Source organism: Octopus sinensis, linkage group LG11, assembly GCF_006345805.1.
Source record: "Octopus sinensis linkage group LG11, ASM634580v1, whole genome shotgun sequence".
NCBI lineage: Eukaryota > Metazoa > Mollusca > Cephalopoda > Octopoda > Octopodidae > Octopus > Octopus sinensis.
In genome coordinates, this window is record NC_043007.1 from 62631871 (window position 1) to 62647407 (window position 15537).

The 15537-nt window shown below is 36.5% G+C and overlaps 1 protein-coding gene across 3 annotated transcripts in view; it reads left to right on the forward strand.

The window, feature by feature from the left end:
• The window catches only part of LOC115217074 (protein YIF1B), a 62567-nt gene that overhangs the window by 22751 nt on the left and 24279 nt on the right, over positions 1–15537 (forward strand). For all 3 annotated transcript variants that reach the window (XM_029786662.2, XM_029786661.2, XM_036507579.1), the window contains exons 2-6: positions 4493–4594; positions 7375–7529; positions 9377–9481; positions 10974–11052; positions 15087–15144. In XM_029786662.2, the coding sequence (XP_029642522.1) occupies positions 4493–4594; positions 7375–7529; positions 9377–9481; positions 10974–11052; positions 15087–15144 (499 nt within the window). The remainder of the gene's footprint in view (positions 1–4492; positions 4595–7374; positions 7530–9376; positions 9482–10973; positions 11053–15086; positions 15145–15537) is intronic.

Below are 15537 nucleotides of genomic sequence, written 5' to 3' on the forward strand. Positions count from 1 at the left end.
AGCTACTGCATATGTAGCCCATTGGGATATTATAATGATACTATATATATATATATTGTGTGTGTGTATGTATATGCGTAAGTATATATATATGTGTGTGTGTGTGTGTATGTATATGCGTAAGTATATATATATATATATCATCATCATCATCATCATCATATATATATATATTTGTGTGTGTATATGTATGTATGTGTGTGTGTGTATATATATATATATATGTATATATATATATAATTACAGTGTACATTTAAACATGTAAGAGATGGCCATAACAGGACATCTGACTCGCTAGAAGGAGTAGTTAAACTCCAAACCATTATTAGGGGTAATTTCGAAAGGGAATGTCCTGTTATGGCCATCTCTTATGTGTTTAAATGTACACTGTAATTTTATATATAGTCTATTGACTAGTTTTTTCTTCTCGCTAGACCACTGGTAGCAAAGAAATTTTTCTAAATTTTTTTTGCTACCCTGAAATTTATTAATATATATATACATACACACACACACACACATGTATATCAAATATAGATTGCAAAAGTCAATTTTTTTCCAGTTTCTGTTTTTTCATAGCACATTCTCAATATATCAGCCTATTCTAATATACTTTTTTAAAATAATGGAAAATCATCATTATCATCTTCGTTTAACATCATCTTTCCATGCTGGCGTAGGTTGGACAGTTTGACTGAGGACTGGCAAGCCAGGAGGCTGCACCAGGCTCCAATCTTATCTGCAAGGTATCTATAGCTAGATGCCCTTCCTAACACCAACCACTCTGAGAGTGTAGTGGGTGCTTTTTACGTGCCACCAGCACAGGGGCCAGCCAGGCAGTACTGGCATCAGGTACACATGAATGGTGCTTTTTATGTGCCACTGGCATATGAGCCAGTCCGGTGGGACTGGCATTGACCATGCTCGAATGGTGCTTTATGCAACTAAAAAAAAATTAACTGCATGCTTTCATTATTCATAACATTCATGTGATTTTAAATCCAGCATTTGCCCCAAAGAAATAAATCATTCACTGGATATAATATTTGTATAATAATTTAGGTGAAAAATAATAATACATCAATGAATTTCAAACTCTTCCACTTAAACAAAAATATGGTATTCAAAAGTATTCATGTGAAAACATTTTGAAAGTTTAACATGCTTCAGACTGAAGCGTAAACATATTAAAATGCATGATACAGAAGCAGTAGTTTATGTATTGAGGTATATTTGTACATAGATGGAAATCAAGAGTTGCATAGGGCTGAAGTATTTCTTTGCTATAAAGATGTAAATTTGGCAATTGAGTTTTTCAAGCACTACCAAGTGGTATTTGCAGTTGAATGTAAAGCATTAAATGCACAAGTTATTTGAACATATACATAGAAAAATAAAAATAGAAAACTTTCTTTATTTCTTTTGACATCAATCTGCCCCTACTTATATAAAGCAAACTTCCTGTTTTAAAGTTATTCTGATTAAAGTCTTGCATCTGAATTTCATGTGAATTTATGTTCCAAACACCAGCAAAAAACTGACAGTTTAATAAATTGTTTGTTACATTGAAAATATTTTGAAACAAAGACTGCATTGCAACAGAAATACAGTAACAAAAGAGTTAAATATTAAATTGAATGTTGTGTGTGTGTGTGTGTATACACACACACACACATAGTTCTCTTTGATCTCAGCCAAATGGCCAAAATATGAGTGTGTGTCTATTTGAGTTTCCATCAATTTTTCCTATTCACTAGTCTGAACATGGTATGGCTTGACCTACCTAATGCATATGCCTCAGTACCATACGAATTACTGATGAGAGCCATGGAATACTTCCACGTTCAAGACAAAGTAAAAAAATTAATGAGGATATATTATAACAGTTTTGAGATGAAGTTTATAGCTGGAGATTTTACAACAGATTGACACCGATTGGAGATTGGCATTGCTGCTGGCTGCACAATATCTGTCACGTGGTTTATCTTAATCATGGAGATGATTTTGAAAGCAGTGGACTTTTTGGAACAAATCGCCCATGTACAATCACCTAAGAAGGCCTTCATGGATGACGTGACACTTCTATCAACAGACAAGCAAATCATGCAGAGTGCCCTCTTGAGGCTAGACGAGCTTGTGAAGTGGTCAAGGATGCGATTCAGAACAAAGTCGCATAGTCTGATATTTAATAAGGAAGTGCAAAGAGAAGTAAAGTTTCAAATAGCCAAAAAAAAGCATTCCAACAGTCAAGGAAGAACCTGTCAAGAGCTTGGGGTGAGTATATGCTGGAACATTGTCATGTAGGAGTCGTGGGATGCAAATTATGAAACAAGCCAAGGTTGGATTAACAGTAACTGACAACTCAAAGCTACCAGGTAGACATAAAATTTGGTGCTTACAGTTTGGCTTGTGTCTGCAACTTTTGTGGCTACTTTTAATATATGAGGTAGCACTGTCATGAGTTCAAATTATTGAACAAAAATGTAATGTGTTCACTAGAAAGTAACTAGGCCTACCTTGGATGTTGAACAGTTCAGCTCTTTATTGTAAAAGGCTAATTGCAGTTACCGCTAGCATCAATAGTTGAAATTTATAAACTAGGGAAGGTAAATGGTGATGATGCTGAGAAAGTTAAAGGACATAGAAATCAGGTGTAATCCACCAAATGTAAAAACGACCAGGAAGTGGAAAGCAGAAGCAGAAACTGATGATACTCTGTCTTACCGAGATATGGTTGGTGCAACACAAATTCATTGGAAGGGACTTGGTTTTGGCGCAGATTGGTTCAGACCATTTGCAAGTATGATGCAGAGCGAACGTAGATCTGTTGTTAGCAACAGTGTCAAAACAAGGGAAACAAAGAGAAGAGAGCTTCATTTAATCCAATGCACTCAACAAGAGCAGTTGATGAGATGGGAGGAACATGTTGAGAGAAAAATAAATCAGAATGAGATATGGAGATGGACTACATCTTGGCTAAGTTTTCTGATTCATTCATCCTATGATGTCTTGCCATCGCCTACAAATCTAGTAAGATGGAGTGTCTCAGAGAATAATATATGCAAACATGGAAAGGTCGGAACACTGAAACATATTCTTTCCAATTGTTTACTAGCATTGAATAGATATATATTGAGACACAACCTGGTCCTTAAGCCTATAAAGAACGAAATTGCTCTCATCAACAGTGGAAAAAAAAATCATTGAAAGAACCAACCAGAGATTTCATTACCTTCATGCGCTCAGGACAGCAGATCTGTGTCCAGAGGAAGGAACTTTCTGTGAGCAATGAAAAGTGGAACGGCTATTGGGTGGTGACTGCAGATTTACCAGGCTGCCAAAGATTCTCTCCCATTCCATAAAATAGATTTTATGATTTAGCAGTCCTTGCATGGAATTTTTGTCTATTTTTTAGACATATTTATCATAAGAAATTTTATAAATTCACTAGTGAATATGAGATGAAACAAATTGTAGGATATATATTTGTTTTAATTATTTATTATATCATATTATATCTTTTTTATAGTATAATTGTATTATAATGTTAATAGATTTTTAATATGTCAATTGTATTTCTCTATTTCCTTTAATATATATATATATATATATATATATATATAATGTGATGTGTGTGTATACAACACTATTGGGTATCTGAGTAAATTCATTTTATATAAGGGAATATTTCTAGCTTTGCTCTGAAACAATTTAAACATTCTAAATCCTGATGAGAACTGTATCAAAGCTGAACAGAACTCACCTAAGTTGTAGCTGTGAGCAGTCTAGTTAGATTTTCATATTTCTCAGAAGTAAGTTTTGAAATATTTCCTTAAATAGACAGATTCATGTACTCCATAATATGATTTGTAATATTTCTCATACTGTAATTCTTAAACCCATACTAACGTCATCTTATTCTGGATGTTGACTGATATATAAACTGTCTGTCAGAGAGGAAATGCAGGGCTCTAACTAGACTGAAACCAATGGAGAACCATCTATGTAATTGCACTCAATACATCAGTAGATCTGTAGGTTTCCCTTAGGGGTGTTAACTCTGAAATATTTGTATTTGCAACAATATTTTGTTCTCATATAGTGTAACTAATCTCTTAGTTTAGAAATGTGATTTTATAACGAGCAAAATTATTATTCTGTTCCGGTGGTATTGTATAAACATTAAGAGACGCGTTATTGATCCATGACATCACTCTTGTCAGGTTACAAGATCGTAAGTAGCCAAATTATTAATCATTTTTATATAGAGTATAGTTATCAGATTTCTTTCCAAGAAGATAAAATTTGGTAGAACATTGTATTTTTTTTTACCCATATTTGATTCATATATTTTGTGCTTTGTGTGCGCGTGCGTTTTATACGCTACTACAATGGTAGAGGTTTTGTTATGCTAATACAGTTATAAATAAGCATGAATAACGGCCATTTTAAGTATTATAAGGAATAGTCACTGGAGTTATTTCCCTTGCAGCTGCAACGCAGAAGAAACGAAACAACCGGAATGCCCCGTCCAGACCTCCGCTGTTCGAAGACACAAGTAACCAACAACCTCCTTATGGCTACCCAAATGAAGGTAACAAAAATAAAAGATAATAATACAGACAATGATAATTACAATAAAAAATATATAAGTATCATAAATGTTAACGTTATAAAATTAAGTAGCATGCCTGTCTCTCCTATGTAAGTCTGTTTCTTCATGAATTTTCTTTTAGAATTGTTTAATCTGTTGTGTTTTCCCCATCACTGTAGGGAAAATGTTGAGGAAAGAAAAGATTCATTATCATAATTTTCATTGTAGATGTTTATTTTAAGTTTTAATTCTTTTTTCAAAAAGAGAAAAAAGATAATCTTTGTTAAAATGCCAAGAATTATCTCCCTTATATTTGTTTACATCGCTCGTTTCTGCAAAGCAGAAATATTTCAACTTAGATAAAGAGCCTTAAATTAACAGAATCGTCAGAACATCAGGCTAAATACCTTGTGGTATTTCTTACGGCTCTTCACGCTCCGAGTTCAAATACTACTGAGGCCAACTTTGACTATTTATCCCTCCTGTTGAGATAAAAGTACCAGTCTAGTACTGGTGTCGAAGGTATCAACTAACCCCACCCCTCAAACATTGCTGGTCTTTCGCCTAAATCAAAAACCTTCATTTCAACTTGGATAAACTATTAGCTCTACAGACTGTGGCCATGCTGAGGCACCACCTTGAATGGTTTTTGTTGAACAAATAAATCCCATTACTTATTTTGTTGGTTTCATTTGTCGAACTGCTAAGTTAAAGAGACGTAAACAAACCAGCACCGGTTATCAAGCGGTGTTGGAAGACATACACAGATACATACAACTTACATATATCCTTTCAAAGTACTGCTTTTATGCAAGTGATGTCACACTTCCTATGATTCAACAAGAGCTTTAAAACCTTCCATACTTTAAAGTTCTCAGTTCTTTAACCATTATTTGGAGGTCCTTTTCTGTGATTATACGAGGGGCGTTCAATAAGTAATGCCCCTGACCCACTTCCCATAGCAGTAGAGCAACGAAACTTGGCACAGTTATTAGTCTTTTTCTACATAGGAACCACCCAGAGTTACGCATTTCTCCCATTGCTTGATGCAGCTCTGGAGACCTTTTTTGTAGAAGACCCCAGCTTGGTCCTCCAACCTGAACGTGACTTCAGAAATCAAGGCTGCATCATCTGGGAAACGCTTTCCTTTCAAAAACAACTTCATGAGTGGGAAGAGGTGAAAATCAGAGGGTGCAAGGTCAGGAAAGTAGGGGGATGGGGGAGGAGTTCATAGCCATACGCCTGTGCTTCTGATCTGGCGACATGCGAGTTGTGGACCGGAGCGTTGTCCTGCAGGAGGAGGATGCCTTTGCTGATCTTGCCCCGCCTCTTGATTTTGATAACTTCTCTTAATTTCCTCAAAAGTGAAGCATAATAGGCTCCTGCAATTGTGGTACCCTTTGCCAGGAAATCTATCATCACTACTCCGTCCTGGTCCCAGAAGACTGTGAGCATGACCTTGCCAGTGGAGGGCTGCACCCTTGCCTTCTTTGGAGGGGTGAGTCACGGTGCTTCCACTGCATTGACTGGGCTTTGGTCTCTGGATCATCGTGATGGACCCACGTTTCATCCTGTGTAATCAGTCTTTTGAAAAATTTTGACTCATCTTCTTGGCACATCTCCAAATTCACCCTCGAGCACTCAACGCGTTCTTGCTTCTGGAAAGGCGTGAGCAACCTGGGAATCCATCTGGCAGACACCTTTTGCATATGCAAATGGTCATGAATGATAGTTTCCACAGACCTGGTACTAATCTTGACCTCATAGGCTATTTGGCGAATAATTATGCGTTGATCTTCCAAAATGGCAGCCTCAACTTGACGGACAGATGCCTCATCAATGGCAGAAGGGGCAACCAGATCTGGGAGCTGTTTCCACAGAGTTCCGACCGTGTTTGAATTCACGATGCCAGCGTTTTACAAGGTCATATGATGGGGCATCATCACCATAAGTTACTTTCATTTCATCAAAAGTCTCCCGTGGTGTGCGTCCTTTCAAATACAAAAACCGGATCACTGCTTGACACTCAACAGGCTCCATTTCACACTTGACTCGGTTCAAACACCTGTAAATCAGAAACCACAATTAATTCATCATCATCGTTTAACGTCCGCTTCAGAGCTGTAATTTGCCACTTACTCTATAGAGATATAAATGATTGCACATGCAAAATTTCAGCTAGATCAAACAACTGCAAGTGGGTCAGAGGCATTACTTATTGAACGTCCCTCGTATTTAACTCAGTTCCTCTGGACTTAGTTTCCACTGCACTTCACTCAATCTTAACCATCACACCTGTTTTTCTGCTTCTCTCAGCTTGTTTCAAATTTATATATAATCCTCAGTCTCACTACATGGCAGCTTGGGCGTTTTCTACTTGGGCCACAGGCCAGTCAAAGCCTTGGGAGTGGATTTGGTAGACAGAAACTTAAGGAAGCATGTCATATATATATATATATATATATATATATAAGCACACACACACACATTTATGTTATATGCATCTGTGTGTGTATCTGTATTTGTTCCCCATCATCACTTGATAACCAGTGTTGGTTTGTTTACATCTCTAATGTAAACAAATCAATATTCTATTGGTCTCTTTGGCAAAAGAGACCAATAGAGTAAGTACTGGAGTCAATTCATTCAACTAAAACCATTCATGGTGGTGCCCCAGCATGGCCTTAGTCTAATGTCTGAAACAAGTAAAAACATAGAAAGCTCCACTGACTTTTTTCCTTATATTGTATTTATTAACTTTCTCTTTTTCTTGTTATTAGGTTACCCACCCAGCTCTGGGCCAAACCCCTATGGACAGCAGCCCCCCCATATCAATTTCCCTGGAGGCCAACTACTCAATGACCCAATGGCCTCTATGGCAATGCAATATGGGTCTTCACTTGCCGATCAAGGAAAAGAATACATGCATAAAAATGTATGGAATATCTTTATTATGTCGCCATTGCTATCATTACTATTGTTGTCACCATCACCACTACCAGCATTATTATTCATTAACGTTACTGTAACCACTACTCAGTCAATAACAATGCTATCATTACCACTGTCATCATGATGAATCGATAATAATGCTGTCATTTCCATCATCATTAGTCATTAACATTACTGTCATTACTTTCACTATCATCAGTCAGTGACTGTGCTGTCATTACCACCACTATCGTCAATCATTAACATTACTGTCATTACCATCTTCATTAATCATTAACACTACTGTTATCATCATCAACATTACTGTCACAACTATCTTCGTCATAAGTCATTAACATAACTGATACTTTGACCACCAGCATCATGAGTCATCATCAGTCACTAACATGACTCTGACTACCACTTCTTATATTTTGAAGCAATGAGATAGCCTCTATGTGGCTACTCGGCCTGTTAGAAATAGCAACTCAGATCTTGCCATTACAGGAAAGGTCACAACAGATAATATGGTCCTGGGTTCCCTGCAGGTAGAGGGAAAAAAACGAATGATCACAGCTTGATGCTTTGGTCATGGATTTGTTAGATTAGGGTGGACCTAGTGTTAAACAACAACAATTTTTTACTGAAAAACTATCTATCTCTGTTGCTAAATCTGTTGGGGAAGTCAGGAAACAAATTTCTGATCCATTATTTAAAAGAATTTTAAAACTTTATGCAAGTAGTTGTAGTAGCAGTAGTAGTAGTAGTCAGTTTAATGGACTGTTGACCCAACACCACCACATCCCCTTCATTTCTGATCTTAGGCCAATATTAGAAATCTTTGATTTAGTTTTCTTCTGTCTCAGGTCGTGGAGATAGTGAAGACAGTATAACACCCAACATAAAGATTTATAGCATTTATAGATTATTTTTATTTATGCTCAATGTTATGTTTGGTAATATTATCTGTTGTATTTGTATTTTATTATCTGTTATATATACATATCTTCATCATCATCATCATCATTTAACATGTTTTTCATGCTGGTATGGGTTGGATGGTTTAACAGGAGCTAGCCAGCCAAAGGGCTGCACCTAGCTCTAGTTGTCTTTTGGCATGGTTTTGTACAGCTGGATGCCCTTCCTAATGCCAACTACTTTACAGAGTGTACTAGGTGTTTTTTATATGGCACAAGCACTGGTGCTTTTTTATGTGGCACCATTACCAACAGGATCACCAAGTACTTTGAAAAGCAAAAACTCCTAAACTGGAAGGGAGGACAAGGATTGAGGGGTGGTGACTTTATGCCAGTTGAGAGATTAAAGGTATAGAGAGAGGGACAGAGTTAGGTATCATGCTATAGAGTAGCTACATAATTATCCTAGTTTGAAAAGAAAGAGTGAGTTACAGAGTAAAATAAAGAGAGCAATGGTGAGAAAGATGTTGGAAAAGATGTGTTGGGACCTGTCCTTGAGGGACATTGGGAGTGGTGAGAATAGATGTGGGAATACTGAGGTTTGGACTGGGTAGGATAGAGGGAACTAGCAAATGGTGGAGAGAATTATAAGAGAGGCTTGGGGACTGGGTTTGTGGTATATATGTGAAGTTATATTAACTGAGTGTTTAATACCTATAGTTATTAACATATTTATGAAGGAAATGTGTTCTGATATCTAATACATGATATTAAATATCTCTGTAGGTCAGATGAAAATAGACATGGCTATGAATTCTAAGCTAAAGGCCACATATTTCTGCTTAATAGATTCTTTGTTTTATCTTAAGTAAAAGACATGATCATGCAGATTTAAATTTTATTGTTTAATGTTAAAATAACTTCTCTTTTACAGCTAGAAAAGTATGTCTCCACGTCCAAACTGAAATACTATTTTGCTGTGGACACCAGTTATGTTGGCAAGAAACTCACTCTTCTCCTATTCCCCTACTCACATACAGTAAGTTGCTAATAACAGAAAGAATATTTTTCAATATATTAACATTAGATATGTAGATAGTAATGGCCTATCACCATGTAGCTTATTGAGTCACAAATTTATATCTTAATGCAAGTTTATCATTGTTTTCTAGAGGCTTTCCTTTGCAAACATCTTATACTTAATTACTCCTATTTAAAAATTTTAATTTTATTTCTTTACTGTTGTAGAGCAATAGAGTTACTACAGGGTGTAGAAACTGACTAAGTTTTTAAAGCTACTTAACATACTTCTAAGGTTAATTGTGATGTACCTTTTTGTTTCTGAACCTGCTATTATTTGTAATTTTTCTCTATTCCCAATAATTGGAAGTAAAATTTATATTGTTATCCAGATTATTTGAAAAATAAAATAGAACTTACTATTAGCAATGATATCTCCTTTTTAACCATAAGTTAAATGTAATTAAATGTAGTGCTAAAATTGTTTCCTTCTTAATAATTGTTTCAGTAAAAGTTTCAGAAATTGTACATCTTAGTTTTAAAATGTCTGATCTATTGGCAAGATAACTACCAAATTTTTTAGTGAAGGATACTATATGGCTGTGGTTCTCTATCTTCTGTAGCTTAGTGTCCTTTTCATGAAATACCATGAGAAAAGCCATTTTATTTTATTTTAATGGCTAATTTTGTATAGCAGTATATTATCCCACCTAGTATGTATTTCATTTTGAGATGATTGCATGGGTTATTTGAAACTTTTATGAAAATTACAAAAGAAGATGGTGACTTTTAGAATGAAATTATATTGGACTTTGTTACTTCGTCAGTCAGATTTCTGCATACAACACAATATCCTACTCCTATTATAATCCAGAGATTTTTTTTTAATGTGTTTAAAATAAGTAGTATTCCTGATTTAAATATTTTATTTCTAAGAAAACTTCTAACAACTCTAAACACCCTGTTCGTCTTTGTGAGTTCACACTGCCCGAAGGGTGTGTTATTGCTCAGGTTTAACCACTGCTCTCAGTCTGAAAATATTTACTCTCAAAGCTACATGAACCAAAACACAGTCCTCTGATTTTCCAAGAAAATTAAACATCTGTAAGAAATTTGAATTTTTGACTTATGAGTTTGTAGTCCAAAATTAGTTCAACCATTTTGTGTCTGCCACTGACTGATAGTGATATGCAATTTTTTGCAAAACATCAAAGGACTGGAAGAGCCATTGAATGGAACTTTGATGATATATATTTTGAGTTATATATGATTAATAATCAAGGTTAGTTGAATCTGTTGGCTTCATATATTACATTATGATCTGATCATGTCTTTAGAAGTAGGCAATCTTTGAGTGGAAAGTCTGTAATGGACCAATTCCTTTAGCTTTGTATGGTTGCATTATCTGAAATAAATTTATAGAAAAATTTTTTAAACATTTGTACATTTTTTTCATATTTTTTCTACCTCATCTGAAATCTCTATTTAACTTTGCTATCTTTAATTACCAGGATTGGTCAATTCATTTTAGTCCAGGGGAACTTGTGGCACCAAAAGATGAGCTTAATGCTCCAGATCTTTACATACCTGGTAAGTAATCTTACTTTCAGATTTGGTTTATAGAACAGTATCATGAAACATTTTCTTGCAGTTGTGGATAAGATGAGCTCTAACACTGTACAAAGGAATACTGATATCTGTTGAGATTTATGATAATCAAATATTTATTCATTTTGTAAACAAAGAAAAATGTTGTCATTACTTCAATCTACAAAACATCAAAAGAGTTTGAATGTTATTGTTCTTGTACTTGTAGCAGCGGTCAAAGTGTAGTCAGTTGGTGCTGGTGTTGCTGTAATCATATGTCATTGTTTATTTGCTGTCAGTTTGGGTCAGCTGCTGTCCGCATCTTTACCGTTTTCTGCCTGCTGTCTTATCTCTCCTCTCTCTCAATGCTCTCTATCAAGCAGGTAAGGTGTGCTGAATTTATAGTGCTGGATAGGCTCAGAGAGAAAGGCTTGAAAAGATGGAATTGTTTTTGGAGCCAGTTCTAGGCATAGTTGTGATTGGTTAGATTTTTTATCACATGGTAACGTTCTAGTGAATCACAACATCAGATATAGTGATCTGATTACTGAATATTCCTGCCACATGACTTCCCTGCCATTGAAAATTTCCATTCATAGTGAATTGAAGAAAATGAGAATATTGTTGGAATTGCAGGTGTGAAGTGTATAAAAGAAACATGCATAAGAAAAGGGTGAATGCATAACTAAGAATGTTGGTTAAATTGCATAGTACTGTCAGAAGATATTTTCATGTACAATACTGTGCTGTCTCGTATATGAAGTGCTGTACAAGCTTATGGTGCAAAAGTCTGCAAAACCAGGAATGTGAAAAATAAAATTTAAAAGAAAATAGAAGAAACAAACAGTGTGCAGGAAAAATTATAATTGTGGTTAAATGTTAGGCCACCAGAGTATAACTCTAAAAATACTAGGAAAGATCTAGGACACATGTATGTACGTGAGCCAGATGAGTGCGGCTAAATGTGTAACTGAGTGAATGAGTGACTTGTACATAGTTATGTGCATGTACACTAATGAGTCAGTGTACTGTTTACCAGTGGGGTGGTAGTTGTGTATTCAGGTGCATTTGTGTTGAATACCAGTTTGTCAATATTGTAAACCTATTCAGCTATTCTTGAGCTCAGGAATATAGCTGAAGTGGGGTTCCATCTTCTATCCATAATAATTTTATGTATATAATTCTTTACTACCCACAAGGGGCTAAACATAGAGGGGACAAACAAGGACAGACAGACTGATTAAGTCGATTATATCGACCCCAGTGTGTAACTGGTCCTTAATTTATCGACCCCAAAAGGATGAAAGGCAAAGTTGACCTCGGCGGAATTTGAACTCAGAACATAGCAGCAGACGAAATACCGCTAAGCATTTCGCCCAGCATGCTAACATTTCTGCCAGCTCGCCACCTTTGATAATAATTTTATATATACTGCTAGTAATGCATGTGTTTGCTAGGTGCCTGTGTGCATGTTGTGCAAGTGCTGGGTGCTTGTGTGCATGTTGAAATATGTTCAGATATATATGTTTATGAGCAGAAAGGAGAAATCAGTAAGAAAAGAGTAATAATCTTGATGATGAAAACTTTTTTCTTTGTTTTGTACTGCACTGGGGGAAACACAAGTTGACTTATCTCATTCTTGTCACTGGAGCAGATGGAGGCATCAGTGGAAGAATGTGCTGATGTCAATAATGTTACAGGTAGCATATTGGCATCTCGGCAGTGTTGCTCAAAACATTTGATGTGCTGAGAAGAAGCTTGTTTGGGACACAATCACCTGTGTGACGTGGCTACAGTGGTAGAGAAAAGTTCCCCATAGGGTGAATTTTCTCAGAGACATATCAGTGTTGTTCATTTGAACTTGCAAGGTGTTGGTAAGCTGTGTAGTAGTAGTTTTTTTATCAACTTGCGGAGCTGCATAATGTCCTAAGGACAGAATAATCGGCAATTGTTTTCTGGCTATGTCATATTCTTTTGTTGGATCATCACTGTCATGATAAAGAGGCTGTGAAATGTATTTAAACATTCGAGTCACCATTTGTTACATGAAATTGCTGCCCTTGTGGCAAAATTTGAAACCATTATTATAGAAGTTCCATTTACCTCCACATGTTAGGTATGTCAGTTATGTGGATCATCTGTTACTTCTTGTGCCTGGTCTTATAACCAACTTCTGCTCTTATTGGCTTCTAATATAGGAAGGTTTATGATATGATCATGTTGACAGTAAAAGTTGATAGGTTTTCAAATATTAGATGGTAACATGAGAAACTTGATTAGTTGTAATACAAGCCTACAGTTTATTCTGTAGTTCTTTAAATATGGAAAGTGGAGAAAGAAAACAAAAAGCATTTTGTGTTCCTTACAGGAGTGAAGACTTTGGATCTATGCAACTGTCATTACCAGAACTAGAGAAGTTTCAGGTTTGGAAGCAAGGTCTAGAATCGAAGGGCCTTAGAGTCAACCTAGCAAAAATCAAAGTCTTAGTAAGTAGGAAGGCACACAAATCACAAATCATTTTAGGTAGATAGCCCTGCTCGATCTGTAGAAAAAGCATAAGTAGAAGCTCCATAAGATGTACTCGGTGTAAACTATGGACACAAAGGAAGGGTAACTGGAAAGATAGTTTTTACGTGTGGCAGATGCACAGGTGTAATAAGCACTGAAGATGTACAGAAAACAGATTCTATCACATTCCAGGGGGAAAAAACTAAAAGTAGTTGATAGCTTCCATTACCTAGGCAACCAAGTCAGTAGCAGTGGGTGAATGTTCTGAGAGTATAACTACTAGAATAAGAATAGCCTGGGCAAAGTTCAGAGAGCTCCTACCTCTGCTGGTAACAAAGGGCCTCTCGTTCAGAGTGAAAGGTAGACTGTATGCTGCCTGTGTGCAAACAGCCATTCTATACAGCAGTGAGACATGGGTTGTAACTGCTGAGGACATGCATAGGCTTGAAAGAAATGAAGCTAGTAAGCTTCACTGGATGTGTAATGTCAGTGTGCATACACAACAGTGTAAGCGCCCTGAGAGAAAAGTTGGACGTAAGAAGCATTGGATGTGATGTGCAAGAGAGACAACTGTGCTGGTATGGTCATGTGTTGTGCATGGATGAGGACAGCTGTGTGAAGTGTTGCACCTTAACAGTGGAGAGAACCTGTGGAAGAGGTAGAACAAGGAAGACATGGAATGAAGTGGTGAAGCACGACCTTCGAACATTGGACCTCACAAAGGCAATGACAAGTGACCTTTGGAGATATACTGTGCTTGAGAGAACCTGGCAAGCCAAGTGAGATTGTAGCCATGGCCAATGCTAGTGTTGCATGATTGGCCCATTTAAAAGCACCCATCAATCATCGGGCAATATGCCATACTTGTGAAGACCTGTTGAACCAAGTGAAATTGTAGTCGTAGTCGATGCTAGTGCTGCCTGACTGACACCCGTGATGGGGGCACATAAAATGCACTATTTGAGCATGGCCAATGCTAGTGCCGCCTTACTGGCACCTGTGCCAGTGGAATGTAAAAAGCACCATTCAAGCGTGGTCAATGCCGCCTGACTGGTTCCCATGTTGGTGGCACAAAAAAAAAAGCACCTACAACACTCTTGGAGTGATTGGTATTACAAAAGGCATCCAGCTGTAGAAACCTTGCCAAATCAGATTGGAGCCTTGTGTAGCCTCCCAGCTTGCCAGTTCTCAGTCAAACTGTCCAACCCATGCCAGCATGGAAAGCAGACGTTAAACGACAACGATAATGATGAATATGGGGATATGTAAGAGTATCTGAGATGGAGAATTGAGCCAAGGCTTGTTTTATGGTGTATGTTGGTAAGTTACCAGGGTCAAAGTGAAGAAAGACTGTTAATAGAGAGCCTGCTCTTGAAGATATATCCTTTAACCTACATTTATTTATCTTGTTAATTATTGAAAGTAATTGCACTATTTTGATCTTATTGAGTTAACTTACAAAGCTGTGACTAACACCAATCTTGTATCTTCAACTTTTGCATCTGTTCAAAATTTTTGTTTCGTTTCAGTGATGGCTCTTGTTACATACATTCTCACTGCTGGTGTAGTGATGGGCATTCAAAACAGGTTTGTACATTCATTGTTTAAATGGCACACTCCCCTATACACACAATAATTGATCTTGAGTTAGTGAAAGAAATTATTATTACCATTAGCACAATGCCAGTGAAGTTAGTAGAAACTATGTTGTATTAAATTCTTTGTTATATTAAGTTATGTCCCTTTACATACTGAGTTCAAACCTTGTCAGAACTGATATTTAACTTTCGTTTTTCCAGGGGTCAATAAATTCGGTACCAGTCATGTACTAGGATCGATATAATAGACTATACATTTGTCTCTGAAAATGTATGAAGTCATGGAAGTGTTATTTCTGTAACGCCATGAACTAACATAATGTTTACAGTTTTGTGGCACTGTAGCTATTTACACTTGTCTCATTCCAACCATTCAAGTGGT